General features: G+C 39.6%; 1 protein-coding gene across 2 annotated transcripts in view; it reads right to left on the minus strand.

The window, feature by feature from the left end:
• Positions 1 to 692: 692 nt before the first annotated feature.
• Positions 693 to 22,528, minus strand: part of copz2 (COPI coat complex subunit zeta 2) — a 32,216-nt gene continuing 10,380 nt past the window's right edge. The window contains exons 3-10 of one of the 2 annotated variants that reach the window (XM_084329476.1): positions 21,493 to 21,577; positions 18,608 to 18,699; positions 18,423 to 18,478; positions 16,464 to 16,541; positions 15,809 to 15,860; positions 11,013 to 11,051; positions 4,776 to 4,808; positions 693 to 3,903 (exon numbers count right to left, since the gene is read on the minus strand). In XM_084329476.1, the coding sequence (XP_084185602.1) occupies positions 3,856 to 3,903; positions 4,776 to 4,808; positions 11,013 to 11,051; positions 15,809 to 15,860; positions 16,464 to 16,541; positions 18,423 to 18,478; positions 18,608 to 18,699; positions 21,493 to 21,577 (483 nt within the window). In that variant the 3' untranslated portion in view covers positions 693 to 3,855. The remainder of the gene's footprint in view (positions 3,904 to 4,775; positions 4,809 to 11,012; positions 11,052 to 15,808; positions 15,861 to 16,463; positions 16,542 to 18,422; positions 18,479 to 18,607; positions 18,700 to 21,492; positions 21,578 to 22,528) is intronic. The other variant, XM_084329477.1, reaches the window with a different exon arrangement.

Genomic DNA, 22,528 nt, shown 5'->3' on the forward strand with positions numbered 1-22,528 from the left:
AATATGACATCGAATCGAAATATGTGAATTAAATCAACAATCCAGCGGGAATATTTTCTGTGTGTGTGTGTGTGTGTCTGACGGAAGGAATGCCCGTTCGGGACAAATACAAACCACTCAAAGAAAAAAAAAAAATCCTCAAATCGAATATTGATCCTCTACCTCATTTAATACATTTACATTAACCTGAAAAGGAAATCTGTTTGGCAGCATATCGTGAAGAACTATTACGGACTTCACTCACATGACATTAATCCTTGGACCAAGGCCAAGTTTAGCGGTCATAAAACCAGAATGCCCCATTGGCTGTTGAAATGAAAGCGTATGGTTCTGAGTCCTGACGTTGCTTATTGACTGCCAATCAAAACAGATACCACGCCCCCTTGTGAATGAAACGCAGTCATCCTGATTACTATGCAGTCCTTGAATTGTGATTGGTGAGAAAAACTGAGTGTATAATAGCTTCTAAACGGGGACTTTTCACAAAGATAAATTATAATTATGTATAGCTGAATTTACCATGAATCCTTTTCAAATATAATTTTCTCAATACTGTCTTAACAGCATGAAAAGCCATTAGACCGACAGACAGGCAGACAGACAGACAGACTGGCAGACAGAGACAGACAGACAGACAGGCAGACAGACAGACAGACAGACAGACGACCAGAGACATACTTGGAAACAATCAGAACAATACAAATGTTTTTATTAGCCTCACAAACGGCAGACAAATAGACAAAGCACTGCCAGATTAGAATTGAACACATCAACAACACCAACAAAATGTAACAAAATATATTGTTTCTTTGGCTTTGAGAAAGATGCCAATTTTATTCAAAGTACTGGTGCAATGGAATCATTGCATCCATGTGCTTTAAACTATTAAAAGACAAACAGTGCATCTGTTACTCACTATGATTAGAAGATGTAACATTTTGCCCACTTCTGAGATCACATGTTCTCTAGCTTGACAACATATACATTCGAAATGGGCCCACATGTATTTCTTGTTGCAATCATTGCTATAATATCACTGGCAATAGCGGACAGGAAATAAAACGCAAAGTTTTCCCATAGCAACAGAATTCTAATGAAAAGTGTCTGCAGGGTTCAGGAATCCATTCACCAGAATTCACTTAATTCAATTCAACATTCAACATTAAACACAATTTAGGGTTATTAAATGACTTAGGGTTGATTGCACCAATTAGGTTTAATTTGATCTCAAATGTGTTGTAATCAGAGATGAGTTAAACTAGTTTTAAAATGGGTAAATCCAGATTTAGAATTAACTGGATCTATGTTGCACAATTGAAATGTAAATCCTTGTTTAGTAAATCTTGTTTTAATGATTTAAACCAATATTAAACATATTTTAACCATAGTTTATTTTCTTAACAAAAAAACAACAACAATGTTGGTTGCTTAGGCCAAACTAACAGAAAATCCATCAAAAGAAAAGGAACTGTGCTGTTACAAAAAAAACGTTACAAAAAATACATGTTACCGTTGGTATGACCTATAACTACCAACAACGTTCTGTTTACTCGTGGTTTGGCAGAGAAGCTCAAGTTATCATCATCATCATCATCGTACAACTAAACTGTGCTGAGTCTGTCCCTCATCTTTCTCAGAGGAACTCTCTCATTTAGCTCTAATCCACTTTTTTTTTTAAATGCAGCCATTACTAAAGTTAAACCACTTCAACAGACAGTTTAAAGTGAATCCCTGATCAAAGTTTAATTTGGAGTTTAAAGTTTTGGGAGCAATATAATGAAGATGAATCTATAGGTTTAGAGTAAAAACTAAAGTGACCTTTAAAGAGAGGTTTAAATACAACACTGCTTCGTTTTAAACTAAGTTTAAAGTTTGATGCAACAGAATGAAACGATAAACCACAATTTAATCTAGTTTAAAAGATAATCCTTGTTGGCGCAAACCCACCCTTAGTATTGACTCCCATGCAGTCATTTAGGTTGGAGAGGACAGTCTTCTATATGTCAAAAGCAGTTAACCAATCATTGACTTTGGAGCAAGCCGTCTTCCTGCGTGAGGTGAATGGCCGGCGAGGTGAACCTGTCATGTGGGCTGTAGTGGGACTCATATTATTTCTTTAACCCTTTCACTGCCACACGACAGAAGGTTAAACCTTTACTATCACACAACCGACGTGTGATAGTAAAGGGTTAACCTTCTGTCGTGTGGCAGTGAAAGGGTTAACCGTCCGTTGTGTGGCAGTGAAAAGGGTTAACATTCTGTGAATTGTCGCGGTGAAAGGGTTAACCGTTTTGGTAGTGCGGCAGTGAAAGGCTATTAATGTAGGCTATTACACAAAATCTTTATAAACACACAAACATCATTTTCATTTCCATATTATTTTCTAGATATAAACAAGGCAACAACCTTCCAAATGTGCTAAATCAAATAAATTAAACAGATTATCCCCAACACAATGTAACAAATTACCTTTGTGTTACAAAACACACAATAGCCAATAGTTCACTTTTAAAAAATATAGTCTATGTGGGTCCCCTGCATCTGTTTTCTCATGTGCATTATATAGGTAGAAGGTTTTCATGTCAAATCTGTCTTGTGCAAATATCCAGTAAAATATTGCAATAATTATAACATTTTACTGAGAGTACTGGGCTCAAACTTTAGTCAATAGTATATGTACTATTTTGTACATTCTGTAGAAATACTGTAGTGCTTCATAGTATTCATGTGTCGTGGTTCTCTTTTTGTACACACTGTATCAATTCTACATAGTGTTTTTATAGTGGATGTTTTTTTGTACACACTAAAGAACTTTACCCTTATAAAAACACTACGGTTATTTCTATAGGGATTCGGATTGTATGTAAAATTATTTCTGCATACTAAAAACAACACATGAATACTATGGTTTATTAATATATCATACATTGGAAATAAAACTTTATTTATAGACTCTATGAGCCATTTGACCTCTGACCTGCAAGTTATAGAACGCATAGATAAATAATAGTAACAACCTCTAAACCTGTAATAATGAAACTATGTATCCCTTTGTACTTTGTACTTTGTTGTCAGTACAGTGTTGCCATAGAGATACAATTTTCAAGGTTTAATCGTTAAATGACCAAGCTACGAAGTAAAAAACAAAAAACAAAAAAAAAGACGCTTAGGGTATTTTGAGTTTAGGGTATGAGGTTATGTTTAGGGTTAAGTTCATGAACAACTCTTTAGGTGAAAACTATTGATGAAAACCCTATTTTCAGTGGCTGCCATGTTGGCTCCACGGCTGTTGCCGAGAAATGGGTGATTCCATACCAGCCAGCCGACCAATTCATCTAAATTGGATTGAAATCTTAATATGGCCTAGTGCAATATTCAAATGGCAGGAGGTGTAATGTTTGATAAAGGTGAAATGTGTCAAAATAATAACATATACAGGCCTGATGTCAGGAATAATAACATGTATACGTGTGGACTAGGCCTGATGTCAGGAATAATAATGCAATTGCAACATCAGACAAAATAATCGAAAATTCGATATTTCTTTTCCAAATAGTTTAGCCAAAATTGTTTGGTGTTAAAACGGCGTAAACGTTGAGACTTCCAGCCTGGCGTGAGATATATATTTTTTTAGATCTAAACCTGATCAGAACCCGGTGTTGTTCATCAACTATCCTGTTCCATCTGTATAGTAAGATAACTTCATTCAAAGCAAACAAGCCATTGTGATTCCTAGTGATATAATTCATCCAGTATTAGCCACTACCCATAACGCTAAGCATCCCTTTAGTGTATTATCAACAGTTAAATAACTTTGGCCTCTAGACCGGTCTGGATCGGTCTGAACTGGACCGTTCATTTGAGTATGGACCATTTGATCTGCTCCTTGGCTGACTGTAGAACCTGGAAAAGATACAGAAAATATAATTTAGTGGGAAATACTAATATTACTATCACACCAAACAGCTGTATTATAATGTTCTTGTGTTTTTTTTTTAATGAAATGGTGACTTTCTTTTGCTATATACCTATTTTCAGTCACTAACTAGGTGGGTTAGTATTGTCTAGAAGTAGTCACTGAAGTTGCATTGAAAATCTCTCTCTCTCTCTCTCTCTCTCTCTCTGAAACCCATTACCTCCACCAAAGTAAACAACAACATTTTGCATGTAGTCTAAATTACCCATTGTCCATGAATTTACTGTTAATCTGAGAGTTGACTGTGATTTACTGTGAAACACTGTTATACCGCTTCCTGACAGCAGATGGCGCCTGGAGTCCAGTTAAAACTCCCAGCAGGCTGAGTTGATTTTGCAGACCATGTCGTCTTGTTTGAAACTGATCTAAAGTGCATTTTGTAGTTTTGGGAGAAGCTTCAAGCCAGGGAAGTGGAAAATTCAAAGGAATATTTTCATAACTGAATCAACAGTGCTCAGAGGCAAACTAGATTTTTGGAACACTGTTTGAAGGTACTGAAAAGTCACTGTTGCACTGTTCGTTGTTGTTTACAAAGGCAGGACCAGCTATTTTGTTTACAAACATATTCTAGGTTAATGTTTGGTTCACAGTGCCTCTAAATTATTTAGTTTTTATTTATAAGATAGAATAACTGTAGGTACATGCATGTATATATATGTGTGTAAATGAAACTGCAGGCTCTTCAAATGTCAATAAAAACTCCCTTGGAATTGTGTCTTACTATTCTAAATTCTACCAATACCTACATCCCATTACATAATGTAACATGTTAATGTTAATGGTTAATGTTGAGACTTACATTAGTGGTCATAGCCAGTTTCTCTGTTAGGTGCTGTTAGGGTTAAAGCAAAGGTTAGTGATAGCAGTTACACACACACACACACACACACACACACACACACACAAGTATGCACATACGCATATATCCAGGCAAGCACACACACATGCAGTATATGTGGTATATGCACATGCACACATATTCTGTACATGCACATCCATTCGTGCATGCTACACACACACATACAGGCCTTCGATACTGTCAATCACTCCATTCTGATTGACAAGCTAAAAGCAATTGGTTTTGATAGTCTATCAGTGAGCTGGATGCACTCCTACCTGGAGGGGAGAGAACAGATGGTGGAGGTAAACGGTACCCTGGTGTTCCACAAGGAAGCATACTAGGACCGCTACTGTTCGTAATTTATGCAAATGACATGTCGTCAGCTTGTGACTGCAACTTGTTCCTGTTCGCGGACGACTCAGCCCTGCTGGTCTCTGACAAGAACTAGTTACAGGTTGAAAAAACCCTCAGCTCGGAACTAGGCAAAATCTGTATCTGGCTCACTGATAACAAACTATCATTACACATGGGCAAAACAGAGTCCATTCTCTTCGGTTCAAATAACAAACTCAGCAAGACCGACGGCTTCTCAGTTACAGTGGGTGACAATATTGTCACAAGGAAAGATGAAATTACATACCTAGGTTCCATCCTAGAGGCAAATCTTTCCTGTGACAAAATGGCATCCAATGTAATAAAATAAAATCAACCAACGAACTCGATTCTTGTACCGGATCTCCTCTCTGGTAAACAAGAATACCCTGAAGACTCTGGCAGGAGCACTCATTCAAGGGTACGACTATGCTTGCACCTCATGGTACCAAAGCACCTCAAAGGCGCTAAAAACAAAATTACAAACATCTCAAAACAAACTGGTCAGACTACTGCTTGACCTTACTCCTAGAACCCACCTCACCCTGCCCACTTTGACAACCTAGGATGGCTTAGAGTAGAGTACAGCAACTTGCAATGGGCCTGGTCTACAAGATACACTACACGACTAAGGTACCCATGTACATGTCAAAATACTTCCCAAAGGTCAGTGAATACCACGATCACAACACCAGAGGGAGCTCCACAAATCATGTTAAACCCAGATTCGGCTCAAACAAGGGACTAAACACGTTTCGCAATTATGCCACATCAATGTGGAACGCCCTACCCACAGCTGTAAAGGAATGTGAATCACTACCCACTTTCAAAACCACTCTCAAAGAGCACCTACGAGTGACTGCAATTCGAAACTGGCCCCTGTAAATGTCCTAACGCAATCGCCTCCAATGTACAATAAATGTCCTATTAAACCCAATAATACACGAGACCCTCTTCTTGGGACCAAGTAAGGTTTAGTCGATAATTCAATGTAGTTACCCCCCCGCCCTGCCCCGCCTACCCAACCCACCACCTCCATTGTAGTTTCCCCCCCCCCCCGCACCCCTCCTACCAACCTCCTACCTACCAACCTCCTCCAATGTACAGTTTCTTTGTCAAATGTATATACTCTCTTTTTTAGACTCTTCTTGTATCAAAAACAGTACTGTATTTGTAAATCTGGTATGTCATAAATGTATAGATGTAGCAGTACTGTCTATCTGTATGTCATGTATGTCATATGTTATGATGAATTGAAAATGGGGGACCCTGATGTAAACAAGACGAAAGTCTTTCGCTGGTCTGCATCCCCTTAACAATTGTGTGTATTGAGCTGTACTGTATTGTACCCATTCTGCAATCTGTTAATACAATTTTCAATCAATCAATCAAACACACACGCGCGTGTGCGCACACTTCACACACACACACACGCACACACACACACACACACACGCACACACACACACACAGTGAAATTCAAGGCATGAAAGCATAGTGCTAGTAGAAGCAACAGAAGGGGTTGTATGCTGGTACTAAACACTAATCAAGCCCTACACTGCTGAGGAAATAACAAGCTTGGTGAGTGATTTCATCTTGAATACAGACGTATCTATCTAGACCATTGCAAGCACTGTAATTGCAATCTTGTCCTGTGAACAGTCTTCTGCCCTTAGTGATTTCCTTCATTGAGGAAGGAAGACTGAGAGGAAGATGAGACACAGGAGAGAAGGTTCTTTATTGAGACAGTAGGAAGGCAGAGAGAGACAGAGTAGGGGAGACACAGTAGAGAAGGTTCTAGGAAGCTGAGAGGTAGTATTCGATCCCAGGCCAGCAGGGGGCAGTGTTGACCATCTCTGGACAGTGGACACACTGGCCAGCAGGGTGTGTGTTACTGTAACCACCACTTATGGGCAAACTGGCCAGCCGGGGGCGTGTTACGGTAACCATGATACCATCTGAGCACACTGGCAGAAAATGTCGCTACTTTAGAAAAATGCAAAAGATGAAATCTCTTACTAAGCTTGTCATGTTTTGCAGTGTGTAGCCTAGTAATGCTGCATTCGTTTATAACTCGGAGGTTGAGAATTCAGACTTCCTACTAGGAAAAATAGAATAGAATGGCGCGGTTCCAAGTTGCAAACTCTGGTATGATTTCTCAATCCCCAGTTGAATGAATGATGAATGAAAACTTTATTTAACAGATTGTAGAATGGGTACAATACAGTACGGCTCAATACACACAATTGTTAAGGGGATGCAGACCAGAGAAAGACGTTTGTCTTGTGACTCTTGTTTACATCAGGGTCCCCCATTTTCAACTCATAGTGACATTTATGACATACACAACATACACAGGTATATACTGTTACATTTGTGACATATGATGTGCAAATATACAGTAGGCTACTGTTACCCAGAGATCCTAACAGAAAATATATACATATGATGGGGAGGAGACTGTACATTAGGAGGGGGTGGGTGGGTGGGAGAAAATATATACATACGGTGGGTAGGAGACTGTCTATTAGGAGGGGGGTGGCCAGTTTAGAATTGCAGCCTCCCGTAGGTGCTCTTTAAGAGCGGTTTTGAATGTGGGTAGGGATTCACATTTTTTTACGGCTGTGGGTAAGGCATTCCACATTGTTGTGGCATAATTGCGAAACGTGTTTAGTCCCTTTTTTGTGCCGAATCTGGGTTGCACATGATTTGTGGAACTCCCTTTGGTGTTGTGGGCGTGGTATTCACTGACCTTTGGGAAGTATTTCGACATGTACATGGGTACCTGAGTGGTGTAGTGTATCTTGTAGACCAGGCCCATTGCAAGTTGCTGTACTCTGTCGTCTACTCTAAGCCATCCTAGGTAGTCAAAGTGGGCCGGGGTGAGGTGGGTTTTAGGAGTAAGGTCAAGTAGTAGTCTGACCAGTTTGTTTTGTGATGTTTGTAATATTGTTTTTGAGGTGCTTTGGTACCATGAGGTGCAAGCATAGTCGTAGTACCCTTGAATGAGTGCTCCTGCCAGAGTCTTCAAGGTATTCTTGTTTACCAGAGAGAAGATCCGGTACAAGAATCTAGTTTGTTGGTTGACTTTTTTTATTACATTGGATGCCATTTTGTCACAGGAAAGATTTGCCTCCGGTCTCGACTCCCGGAGTCAGCATTGCTTGGGGCTTTGGCTGATCACTATACTAACCCGTTTGGCTGGGTTAGGGGGAGGGCAAGTCATGGGTGGGAATCTGGCGTTGTGGACAGCGACGCCTACAGGTCAGGTCTGGGCGCTTGCTCAGCGGAGGCAGGACTTGATGAAGGCAGCGTGCCCTCCCACGCGTTACACTTCACCAATGAGAGTCCTCGCTGCCAGGTGAAAAAATAGTCACTGGCTGTCGCCGCGCGTTTCGGAGGAAGCGTGCGGATGACTTCAGGGTTCCCTTGTACCGACCAGTAGAAGAAAAAGCGCACAACAGACAGGTAAGGGAGGGGGGGAATTGGCACAACGACTAAATTGGGACAGGGAGAAAACTAAGAAAAATCGGAGAAAGAGAGGATTAAAAAAAAGGAAAGATTTGCCACTAGGATGGAACCCAGGTATGTAATTTCATCTTTCCTTGTGACAATATTGTCACCCACTGTAACTGAGAAGCCGTCGGTCTTGCTGAGTTTGTTATTTGATCCGAAGAGAATGGACTCTGTTTTACCCATGTGTAATGATAGTTTGTTATCAGCAAGCCAGGTGCAGATTATTCCGAGGGTTTTTTCAACCCGAGACCAGCATGGCTGAGTCGTCCACGAACAAGAACAAGTTGCAGTCACAAGCTGACAACATGTCATTTGCATAAATTAGGAACAGTAGCGGTCCTAGTATGCTTCCTTGTGGAACACCACAGCTCACTGTAAGGGGATGGATAGAGTACAGTTTACCTCGGCTCCACCATCTGTTCTCTCCCCTCCAGGTAGGATTGCATCCAGTTCACTGATTATCTGAACCAATTGCTTTTAGCTTGTCAATCAGAATGGAGTGATTGACAGTGTCGAAGGCCTTTTGTAGGTCCAGCATGACCATGCCGCAGTATTTGCCTGCGTCCACCTCTTGTTTGATGTGGTCGTTTAAATAGAGAAGGCATGCGTCAGTGGAGTGGGATGTTCTGAAGCCAGATTGGAATTCGTAGATTAGATTTATTTCCATGACTTTCGAGATGGAGGTAAGAATTACAAGCCTCAGCATTGTAATATTAAATGTTAATGTTGTTATTCGCTTAGTTAGTTATACATATATTTGTAAGTATATTAGTTATATGTCGTCGTAAACGGTCTTTGTGAGTTGTAGTTTATGCAAGACAAATTGTAAGAAGAAGCATCCATCCAGGTTTTTCCGGCTTTGTAGCTTGAATGTAGGTCAGAGATGATGCGCTTCCTACTTCCAAATTCCCACATCTGACCATAAATGAATGCAGCATAAGTACTGCTGTGGACTAATGTCATAAGCAGGGCAACACAAAGAAACTCATAGCACCATAATCATCTGGAATTATTTTACGATGTCAATATATATCACAATATGTAAACAGTATGCAAAATCACAACACAAATATAATCGCATTGCTGTTCGTTGCATTGAACTGCGTGATAAGTGTGATATCAAACCAAAATAGGAATAGGAATAGGAATTCTTGGACAAATATAAAAGTTAGAGGAGCTTGAAAATAATGAGAACTAGTATTTTTGTAATTTATTTATCTTTTGCTGTAGTGGATAAGTATATTATTTTTGATATGGATAGATAACTTATTACATATTCATATGATATTGTAAGGAAGGGGCAGGACCAGATAAGCTTTGCTTCTTTCTGTCCCTTCTCGAACAAAACCATTTGTCTTGAGCTATGTTGACAATTGCTTCCATGTCTAGGAAGATATATTTTATTTTATTTGTATTTGTATTTTATTTATTTTTTATTTATTTTTTGTTATCTTTTGTTATTTCAAGTTTGTGTGTTTATGGTTGTTCGAGATAAATAAAGATCAAATCAAATCAAAATATCCTCAAATATCTAATTGAGAAAAGATTTTAGTAAAAATTGTTATAATTTGTTTAGGTGACAGAACTATGTGCAATGATACCACAATCATACTTTCATCGCAAATCCCGATATGATAAAGGATAATTAGTGTGGTTGCCAGGCAATGCCAGGCAAACACACTCTCGTAATGAATTATTGTCCTAATAACCCTAGTTACCAGGCAGCAACAACCTTTACATTCAAATGACCTTATAGCATTGAAATAAAGCAAACTGTATCATATCAACCCTCATAGCATGACATGGCAGACTCATGGAACGCTACACAAGCTAGCTCTAACTAGCTAACTAACTATCTAGCAGGCTAACTCTCCCTTGGGTTGAACATGGCACTTTGAGAAACACAGTAAACATGGCCTCCTGGTAAAAATGTTTGTTTACAAAGTCACTTTGACTTACTGTGGTGATGAGTTAGGGTCTGTGGTGAGTTAGTTAGTGTCTGTGGTGGTGAGTTATGGTCTGTGGTAAGTTAGTTAGTGTTTGTGGTGATGGGGTAGGGTCTGTGGTGGTGAGTTTGTGTCTGTGGTGAGTTATTATAGTTACCTTTTACTATGTTGAGATGTAATGAGATGACATTGTCAGGAACTAATTTATTTCTCAATGTATCCGTTTTAGGCCCAAGGGAGAGCTAGCTTAATTGTGTAGCATTCCATGGGTTTGACGTGTCAGACTAGAACCCTCATTGTCTGTGTGTGTTTGTGTGTTTGTGTGTGTGCGCACGCGTGATTGTGTGTGTGTGTGTCTCACCTGAGCCATACTATGTTCTGATAATGGGTTATCGTCCACCTGTAAGAGACAGATGAACATGTTAGAGAGAGAAAGAGAGACAGAGAATCCTCATCATTAGTGTGCATTAACCCTTCACATTCTGTCACCTTCATCTCATCATGTAGTAGTTTATGACAGCAGTTCTCCAGCTACATTATCATATTTGTCACGTTTGGTATAGATGATTTATTGTTGTACTACCCCATATGGCTCTGAGCCCTGCACATGGCTACATGTTTGTCTTTCTCAGAGGGAAAAGCCAAGGAATACAGTTCTCATTCCACTACGTGGCAACAGGAGGACACTAAATCCACTGTTAATCTATTTCAAAGTCGGTTGTGTTGTTAGGAGCTTTAGAATAGGCCCTTTTCATGTTATTTTCATACGTCATCGCAGGGTAAACACAGGTGTAATTAATTACAGTAATTAGGGCTCCATTCTATCTCGGTGGTCCAGCGTCAGGGCCGTGGGGCCGGTTGCACGAAACACCTTAAGTTAAGATTTTCCTTCAAATAAGAGATATGGTTTCCTTCAAATAAAACTGGTTGCACAAAACACCCTTAAGTCTTCTCCTTAACTCATTCTGCGCCGTTCACGCATATATACGTGTTTGTCCGCCAATCGAATAACGCCAACCACGTGTATATATATACGTTATTGAATCGTTATTTCTTTTATTCGCTATTTCCATTCATAAACATGCAGGTAGCTGTGTGTTATCACTGGGGATGGGTCTGAGAAAGCAAAAGTCCAATATCGCCGCCTAACGCCTTACAGCCTAAATACTCGAGCAGGGCAAGCGGTTATAACGGATGCATCCACCTGATTTCACCCTACTATGACACATCAAAATGGCCACTGTGAAAAAGGTCTATATTTGGTGTATATCACCACTACCACTACACTACACTACCACTACACTACACTACCACTACACTACCACTACACTACTACTACCACTATACTACCCCTATACTACTACTACTACACTACCCCTATACTACCACTACATTACACTGCACTAATACACTATACTGTCTACACTACACTACACTACGCTAGGCTACGCTACACTACCACTACACTACACTACCACTACACTACACCACTACCACCTCTCCTCATCCCTCTCCCCATCCCTCTCTCCATCCTTCTCTCCACCCCTCTCTCCATCCCTCTCTCCATCCATCTCTCCATCCCTCTCCTCATTCCTCTCTCCATCCCTCTCTCTATTCCTCTCTCCAGGTTAAGGTTATGGTTCAGTTTATAAAAGGTAAGGGTAAGGTTGGAGATAAGGTAAGTATTAGGTTTATAAACAGTGAGGTTAAGGTAAGGGTTAGGTTTATAAACAGTGAGATTAAGGTAAGAGTTAGGTTTATATACAGTGAGATTAAGGTTATGGTTAAGGTAAGGGTTAGGTTTATATACAGTGAGGTTAGGGTTAAGGTAAGGGTTAGGGTCACACTAGCGTGTGAATACACATGCAGATTAATTAAAACAATCTAGTTTCCCTTCAGTAGTTAGGCACGTTCGGACCACATAGTTAGTATAGTATAGTTACATATAGCATAACTGTATATTGTAATATAGTAGTGTATATAGGACTCATTACCTTTAATTCGTAAGCTTAGCATTGTATTGTATTTTATCTTAGTACCTTTTATCATGTCTATTTTATTATCTATTCTATTTTATTCTATTATTTGTATTCTTTTGCACAATCAAGGCAGGCATGGCCACCTTCATTTCACTACGTGTCTCGTATGTATGTGACAAATAAATCTCTTGAATCTTGAGGAACTTTCATAGTTCTAATAACTATTGGAGGAACTACCCCTTTTTTGTGTAGGAACTGAGGACGATCGTAGTTCTTTTGAGGGACTTTCTTAGCTCCTACTTCAGTGCAGGGACTCTCCCAGCCAAGGGAAACCATGAGTGCCATAAGTATACAATGATTGGTCTAGACTCTAGAGTCTAGACATAAGATTCATGGTATCATTAGACCTACGAGTGCTCAGCTGTGCTCTGCTGCACAGGGCTGGAGAGACAGACATGCCCGAGTAAACCTCCTGTTGCAGGTGAAATAAAACGTTCCCAGCAAATCTCTTAGGTACATTAATATTGTGCTGTCAGAGCAGTCTCACGTTTGTAGGTTAAGTATTTAAAGTTCGCTATTAGCCATTTTAGCACTCTCATCTTGTTATCAAACTCTTACTTGTAAAGTTGATCAATCTAGTGTGATGCACGGAAACGATAACTTTCTTCAGTGAATCTCTTGGCGAATGTGTGTGAAGTAACGTTATTTCCAGTGTTCGCTAGAATGCGGCCAAGCTTTCTCACTATTGATTGATTGATTGATTGATTGATTGAAAACTTTATTAACAGATTGCAGAATGGGTACAATACAGTACGGCTCAATACACACAATTGTTAAGGGGATGCAGACCAGAGAAAGACTTTTGTCTTGTTTACATCAGGGTCACCCATTTTCAATTCATAATGACATTTATGACATACACACAAGGTGTACACACTACACAGCCTTCTCACCCGCTGAAAGGTGGAAGTGCGGTCTGAGTTTCTTTGCACTGACGTGCAAAAACATGTGGCATTTTTCACACTTCACGATGCCTAATGTTCGCATGTAAAGCCCAACAAGAGAGCAGTGAAAGTGCCTTTCATCCTGTCTATTTTGACACGCATTTCAGCACCATGGACAGAGAGCGGAGGTCTAATTATCACCATTAGTTGTTTGCTAAAACTGTGTAATGTAGTGCTTGACCATAAAATAAATAAATGCATTGAATTACATAATTTCTAGTAGGACTCTGTTATAACAGTTGACTCCTTTCAGTTTGTCCGTCTAGGTTGCCGGTGATGTAATCAAACAAGACGAAGCCATAGGCCTGCTCTGACACCAGCTGGACCAATGGGAAGAGAGGGGAGGGACAGTGGGGTGGGGCAGAGGAGAGGAGAGGGGAGGAGGGGGATGGTGGAGAAAAGAAAGGGGGGGAAATGGGAAAGGAGAGGACAGGATTACAGAGAGAGAGAGAGAGCAGAGACAGAGGTAAGTCAGTAAGCAGGAGGTATGCAGAGGGAGGAGCCTAAAGGGACATTTCACTTTAGTAGAACTTGTCAGGTTCCAGTAATAGTAAGCAGTAAGCTAGAGACCACTGCTATTCTGATATTTAGTCCCCAAGATGAATATAAGTGACTCACCTTACCACTCAATTTACTCACTTTAGACACTTTAACAAACTTTATATCTATCTATTATTAGATTTTCACTACATTCATACCTCATTTGCACCCTACCCTAAGTTTTGTACCTCATCTCATTTCTGCATTGTACCTCACTGTTACTCATTTTACTCTGTATTGTATATTGTATATATATATGTATATTGACTGAACATTCCCTTACTTACTTTTTTTTACTGTATGTAGCACACTCTCAGTGGCTCATACAGAAACAAGCATTTCATCATAAAGTATTCTGTATTTTGTTGTGACAAATTATAAACAAACTTGAACTTGAAACTTGAATCAGAAGCCTGAGGAATAGTGGTGTTGACAGCGGATGACAGGGACAGCAGTGGTAACTAGCTTACTAGTAGATTACTTTAGAAAGGTAGAAGAGGTAAGACTTTTGACAGGTTCTACTAATTAGTTCTACTAATGTCCCTTTAAGGAGACTAGATGGAACATACACTTGAATAGAATTACAAGTTTATCAGGCCACACCCCCTCTCTGGCTCCAGAAATTGTCTCTATGACAGTAACCTCTGGTAAAAAAAATTATATTAGCCACAATAATTTGTATTGATCTACATAGAAACACACAGTTCTCCGAGATTGTAAAGCAGTTGGATAGATTTAATAAAAAATATATAACATAGTGACTACTACTAAACTGCTGTTCCTAATTTCCTGGTCCCAACAAGAACTAAATAAATCTATGCAACTGCTTTACGATTTCAGAGACCTGTGGGTTTCTATATGACATAGCGAAGCTATTGTGACCAGCAGAGCCTACGGCCATATAAGAGAATGTCCAGGAACCTGAGAGGGGGCGGGGCCTGTGGTACGTTTAACAAAAACATGTTAGCATTGATAGCAGTCATCGTTCAAACCAAGCTAGCTCAATAGCTTGCGGCAAACAGTACCCCTTGGTTTTAATGAAGAATGGTAGCAATGCTAACGAGAGGGGATTAACAATGCAGAAACCTTTTTCACTACAATATGACAGCTGCCTTGCAGAGAGAAGTGACAAACTAAAAATGCCAAGGTGCCCCTTTAAAGGAATGCGCCAACATTACGGGAAATGTTCCCATAATGTTCCCGCTTCCATTCATGTGTGCTAAACTAGGCTAGCTTGCAGCCGGATAGCTTTCTACTGAACGCACAGAGAGGAAATTGGTATCTTCTTGTCTGACTCTGGAGAAGACGGTACACACATTTCCCATAATGTTGGTGCGCTCCTTTAAGAATGGGACCATAGAATGTTTGAAAAGGAGAATCCTTTGGATTAGAATGGTAATATTATCAATCCAATTCCATTCATTGTACTTTTAAAAGATGTTATAATAATATTATTATTATATTATATATTTAAATAAAAAAAATATATATAATAATATATAATGTTATATGTTAAAGAAAATCTGTAGGAATTGTCTTTTTTTATAACTTTGTTTTATTTTCCATAGAATGTTGTTAATTGTCAGATTAATGGATTTGATTTGTTGGTTTGTGATGATTGACAGCTGCCTTACCCTGTAGTTGACCTTCTGTAAGACCTGTTGGGGGTCACTCTCCAAGATCACCCTGGTGACAGAACAACAACAGCCAATCAGAGACCAGGATGGGACTAGCATTGTCCCATATAGTATACAATTTACATGCATTTTAAAAAACTATTCCGCAATAATAAAGATTAATCATATTATATATTCAACACTAATTCCTATATAATAACAGTGATTTGCGCTTACATGCACATTAATATTGACATGTTATTCAGGATATTCAAGTATTCTGCCTGAGTTTAAACGCCATATCCCATTTATGATAGCAGGGATAAGCTCACATTTCTGGAATATTAACCCTTTCACTACCACAGAACCAAAGGGTTAACCCTTTCACTGAGACAATACAGAAGGTTAACCCTTTCATTACCACACTACAAGTGTGAAAGGGTTAACCTTCTGTAGTGTGGTAATGAAAGGGCTAATGTGCAGTTTGTGTTTGTTTTTCTATCTATCTGTCAAAATATCTATCTATCGATCTGTCTGTCTGTCTATGTATGTTTACTTGTCCGTCTACCTGTCCGTCTACCTATCTGTCTGTCTGTCTGTCTGTCTGTCTGTCTGTCTGTCTGTCTGTCTGTCTGTCTGTCTGTCTGTCTGTCTGTCTGTCTGTCTGTCTTACCCTCCGTCGATGATCTCATCCACAACCAGGAAGACTCCGTCCATGTTGTCTAGAAGACACCTCCTCTCCACATTCTTCCTACAGGACAGACAGCATAACATGAGACCACATAAGCAGACAGACAGACAGACAGACAGACAGACAGACAGACAGACAGACAGACAGACAGACAGACAGACAGACAGACAGACAGACAGACAGACAGACAGACAGACAGACAGACAGACACCATGACATATAGAATAGAATATAATAGAACAGAACAGAACAGAACAGAATAGAATACACATTTAATAAAATGAAATAGAACAGAACAGAACAGAACAGAACAGAACAGAATAGAATAGAACAGAACTGGTCCTCGTCCTTGTTGGAAGGATCTCTCAATGAACTGCCCTCCTAAGGTTTCTTCATTTTTGTTATTATTTTTGTCCTATGAAGGTATTTCTAAGACTTTTCCCACACCTTCACTGAGGGTTAAAGGTCAGGAGGTGTTCTATTGTAATGTGGGCCTAGATATGTAACTGTACATTTGATTTGATGTTGAAACACAAATAAACTGCACTTGAAACAAAGCCTGAAAGACCTGGACCGGACCGGACCAGTAATGTGTCTCTCCATGTCTGACCACATGTAGTGTGACTGTATTGTTTATATAACTGTTGAGTTTTGTGTGTATGTAGTGTGACTGTATTGTTTATATAACTGTTGAGTTTTGTGTGTATGTAGTGTGACTGTATTGTTTATATAACTGTTGAGTTTTGTGTGTATGTAGTGTGACTGTATTGTTTATATAACTGTTGAGTTTTGTGTGTATGTAGTGTGACTGTATTGTTTATAACTGTTGAGTTTTGTGTGTATGTAGAGTGACTGTATTGTTTATAACTGTTGAGTTGTGTGTATGTAGTGTGACTGTATTGTTTATAACTGTTGAGTTGTGTGTGTATGTAGTGTGACTGTATTGTTTATAACTGTTGAGTTTTGTGTGTATGTAGTGTGACTGTATTGTTTATAACTGTTGAGTTTTGTGTGTATGTATGTAGTGTAGGGCTGACCCCTATTAGTCAAATAGTCGACTAATCGATCGAAAGGAGCCGTAGTCGACTGCCAACCTCTTAGTTGAATGCAAAAAATATATATAATAATAATTATATATATATTTGTATCTTTTTTTTATCATTCTTTCCAAAAGAAAAGAGGCCTAGAAGCGTGGCTAACGCTAATGGCACGCATACCAGAGGCTAACTGCCTAAGAAAACAGGCACAGAGGCACTGAAAGAGGATTTCACCCATCTAATGAACACACTAGACTAGACAAATATCTAATGTAGTGTGACTGTATTGTTTATAACTGTTGAGTTTTGTGTGTATGTAGTGTGACTGTATTGTTTATAACTGTTGAGTTTTGTGTGTATGTAGTGTGACTGTATTGTTTATAACTGTTGAGTTTTGTGTGTATGTAGTGTGTATTGTTTATAACTAGCGTGGCTCTTTAGCACAAATAATATTTCCACTTCTGGATAAAATATTTGAATCTAAAAGTGTTTCAAAAACCAAAAGAAAAAATACTTTAAAATAAAAAGGATAACAATTTATATATAAATATATTGCAGGCCATATTACACCTATAATATCTGTCAACATAACCACAATGTGATATTTTCTCATTATATGGAGTAGGTGTCTCAGGTCTGTCTCTCTGACTCTCTGTCCCTCTCTCTTTCTTTCCATCTCTCTGTGTCTCTCGCTGTCTCTCTGTCTCTCTGTCTCTCTCTGTCTCTCTCTCTCACTCTCTGCATTGGTACTGCATCGGTTTCTATGACAACAGAGGCAGCTGCTGTTCAGCTGATGTTGTTGCAGTTGAGGAATAGGGTGTGACACACACACACACATGCACATGCACACACAAACACAGACACACGCACACACACACACACACACACACAGATCTGAACCTACCTGAGAATTTGACTGAGAGATTCAAACATGCAGCTTAGTACCGACATCAGCATCAACTAGAGAGAGAGAGAGAGAGAGAGATGGAGAGAAAGAGCGATAGAGAGTGTGTAATTTGCAATTATTTCTTATTTAAACTAATAATAGATTCCTTTTTGTAAGAGCAGGTTCTGAAGGTCTGTTCTCACCTCGTTCTCCTGAGCGCTCCCCACCACGTAGAGGAACAGATCAATACTGACTTTATAAACTATAGTCATCCCCTCCAAGAACGCTATCTCATCTACACAGAGAGAGAGAGACATAAACATAGAGACAGATAGAGAGAGACAGAGAAAGAGAGGGGCATAGAGAGGCAGATATAGACAGAGAGAGAGAGACATAGAGACAGATAGAGACATAGAAAGACAGAGAAAGAGACAACGACAGAGAAAGAAAGAAAGAAAGAAAGAAAGAAAGAAAGAAAGAAAGAAAGAAAGAAAGAAAGAAAGAAAGAAAGAAAGAAAGAAAGAAAGAAAGAAAGAAAGAAAGAAAGAAAGAAAGAAAGAAAGTTTAATTATCATAACAGATATGAACAGGGAGGGACACAGTGTCATTCTCACATAGAGTGGCTGTGTGTGAGCGAATGACTGAATCACTGAGTGAATGAATTAATGAACAAATGAATGGATGGATGGATGGGTGGATGAATAGATGGATGGATGGATGGATGAATGAATGAATGGATGGATGGATGGATGGATGGATGAATAGATGGATGGATAGATGGATGGATGAATGGATGGATAGGTGAATGAATGGATGGATGAATACATGGTTGAATGGAAGAATAAATGGTTGAATGAATGAATGAATGAATGGATGAGGTCACAGAGGAGTTAATAGATCAGAGGAGGACTCAAACATTTATCTGTTGTTCATTTTCTTCTTCTTCTGAGAGAGGGGGTTAGTGGAATGGGAGATAAAGGGGGGAGGAATGAAGGTGAGGTGGAGGAATGAAGAAAGGAAGGTTGTAACAGAAGTAGGAACGTTTCCCAGCGGACAGTGTGTGGATCCCAGCATATCACATGTCTTCTGCCATTTCATTGGTACAAAAGACCGTCAGCTGCCGTTTCATTGGTACAAAAGACTCCTGAGGGCCGTCCGTCGATCCCAGCGGGCCCCCTCCCCTTTTGTCTCTCAGAAACCCGACACCACTGAGCCCAGAGGAGTCAAACCTGGGGATTCCTGTTCCACAAACAAACCGACTAATAGGCGCTTTCCTTTCCCACAGCAGGGCCAAGTGGGGCTTTATCGTTACTGTAGGGACCAGGGGCCAAATCAAAAACCGTCACATATCAATTGTTCTGTCAATCCGTCAATTAATTTGATCTATTCAATCATGGTTGTGTATCATGCCAAAGAGTGTCATGGTTTCTCCATAGAGCTCCATTACACTTTTAGTCAGGGGAGTGTCATGGTTTCTCCATAGAGCTCCATTACACTTTTAGTCAGGGGAGTGTCATGGTTTCTCCATAGAGCTCCATTATACTTTTAGTCAGGGGAGTGTCATGGTTTCTCCATAGAGCTCCATTATACTTTTAGTCAGGGGATTGTCATGGTTTCTCCATAGAACTCCATTATACTTTTAGTCAGGGGAGTGTCATGGTTTCTCCATAGAGCTCCATTATACTTTGTCATGGGAGTGTCATGGTTTCTCCATAGAGCTCCATTATACTTTTAGTCATGGGAGTGTCATGGTTTCTCCATAGAGCTCCATTATAATTTTAGTCATGGGAGTGTCATGGTTTCTCCATAGAGCTCCATTATACTTTTAGTCAGGGCAGTGTCATGGTTTCTCCATAGAGCTCCATTATACTTTTAGTCAGGGTTGTGTCATGGTTTCTCCATAGAGCTCCATTATACTTTTAGTCAGGGCAGTGTCATGGTTTCTCCATAGAGATCCATTATACTTTTAGTCAGGGGAGTGTCATGGTTTCTCCATAGAGCTCCATTATACTTTTAGTCAGGGCAGTGTCATGGTTTCTCCATAGAGCTCCATTATACTTTTAGTCAGGGCAGTGTCATGGTTTCTCCATCGAGCACCTTATTACATGTTTAACACAGCAGCTCAGCGCAGGTTGGGGGCAACTCAGTCACGTGATTCAGCGGGTATTGCTGATTGGCTCAAACACAATCATAAATAGCATTGAATCGTAAAAATTGTATTATTGTTCTGCATGTGGTATTAGAAAGGAGTGGGCCTTCCCTCCTGGCTTCAGGTGTCTGACTGGGTCGCGACCCTGTTCAAAATCACAAGTTGTCTCACTAGCTTTTTCATTGGCTTTTTATAGTTGGATCAACTAAATGGAGAGGGTGAATGTTAAATATCAAGTAGACTATTTAGTTAATTAAACTATTTTAGTTAGTGTCGTATATGTATAGACTAATACTGGTCTCTGCGTCGTGTTTCTGAATGTCCCAAAAAGGTATATGTATCATGTGTAATAATAACTTGAAGTCCACAAGTTCACTAGAGTTGTATCAAACGATGGAGCTTTATTGGCTGACCACAATGACCAGTTCAAATTCACCCTCCAACCGATTCTATGTACACTCTAGAAAAATAGGTGAATCCAGTTACACGTAAGCAAAGGTGTACTGGTGTCCGCCTTAATCAAAATATAGATTACAAAGATTCTGAACAAGCAAAGTCCAATCATAAAATAAAAAGTTCCTTTGTTCTGCAGTAGATGTCGATGTTTGCCTTCACCGATGAGAGCGATATGGATTCGTCCATTTCTTCTTCTTCTTCCGTTTTCTCCTTAGTCAAACCGAGTTTCAAGTAAATTTGATTGTCAAACTATTAATCACTGACTGTTAACTAGGAATATGAAAGCATTCATATTCCACATTAGCTCAACACCACATACAAGTGCTAGATATTGCCCTCAAGTTAAGCCCAATGATTGGTCAATGATTTTCACTGCTCTGAACAGAACGGAACGCAACAGAACAGAACAGAGCAGAGCAGAACAGAACAGAACAGAACAGAACAGAGCAGAACAGAACAGAACAGAACAGGGGTGTAACTTACTGTCAGCTTTGTGTGTCTTGTTGAAAACATTCTTCTCAAAGTTCTTCTGCTCCTTTATAGAGGGATACAGCTCCGTGTCGTAATACTGGAAAACAATATAGCAAGTATTATTAGACTGACTGACTGACTGACTGAAAACACATACATGATATGTAACCCTTGTGCGGGACCTGTTTTCAATGTTTACTCAAAGAGAAATGATACAACTAATCATTTATTTTACCTGAGACTCATTGGCCTTGGCTCATTTTATGTGAAGAATGAATGAACGAATGAATGAATGAATGAATGAATGAATGAATGAATGAATTAATGAATGAATTAATGAATGAATGACTGAAAACTTTATTTAACAGATTGCAGAATGGGTACAATACAGTATGGCTCAATACACACAATTGTTAAGGGGTTGCAGACCAGAGAAAGACGTTTGTCTTGTTTACATCAGGGACCCCCATTTTCAATTCATAGTGACATTTATGACATACACAACATACATGACATCATGACATTTATGGCATAATTGTACTTTTATTAATCCCCTTGTGGAAAATTCATCTTCTGCATTTGACCCGTCCTAACTATTTAGGAGCAGTGGGCCAACTCCAGTTGTACTGCCAGTACCTACACAACATACATGACATCATGACATTTATGGCATAATTGTACTTTTATTAATCCCCTTGTGGAAAATTCATCTTCTGCATTTGACCCGTCCTAACTATTTAGGAGCAGTGGGCCAACTCCAGTTGTACTGCCAGTACCTACAGTAGGTCAATGGGGGCAAGGGAAGGTACTGTATCTATCTAGCATGTGTGGTAGGAAACCGGAGTACCCCGAGAAAAGGCACGCGAACACGGGGAGAACATGCAAACTCCACACAGAAAGCGCCCCTGCTGGGGTTTGACCAAAGTATGTTTTGTCACAAAAACACACGCAAGACATAACATGGGCTTTTGGTCATGGAGGTATTTGTTTTGCTCAGAGGAAATAAAGCACAGGGCAAAGTTTATCTTCAGCTCTGAAAGAATGAGCT

The sequence above is a fragment of the Notolepis coatsorum genome (assembly GCF_963971535.1).
Source record: "Notolepis coatsorum genome assembly, chromosome: 14".
Lineage (NCBI taxonomy): Eukaryota > Metazoa > Chordata > Actinopteri > Aulopiformes > Paralepididae > Notolepis > Notolepis coatsorum.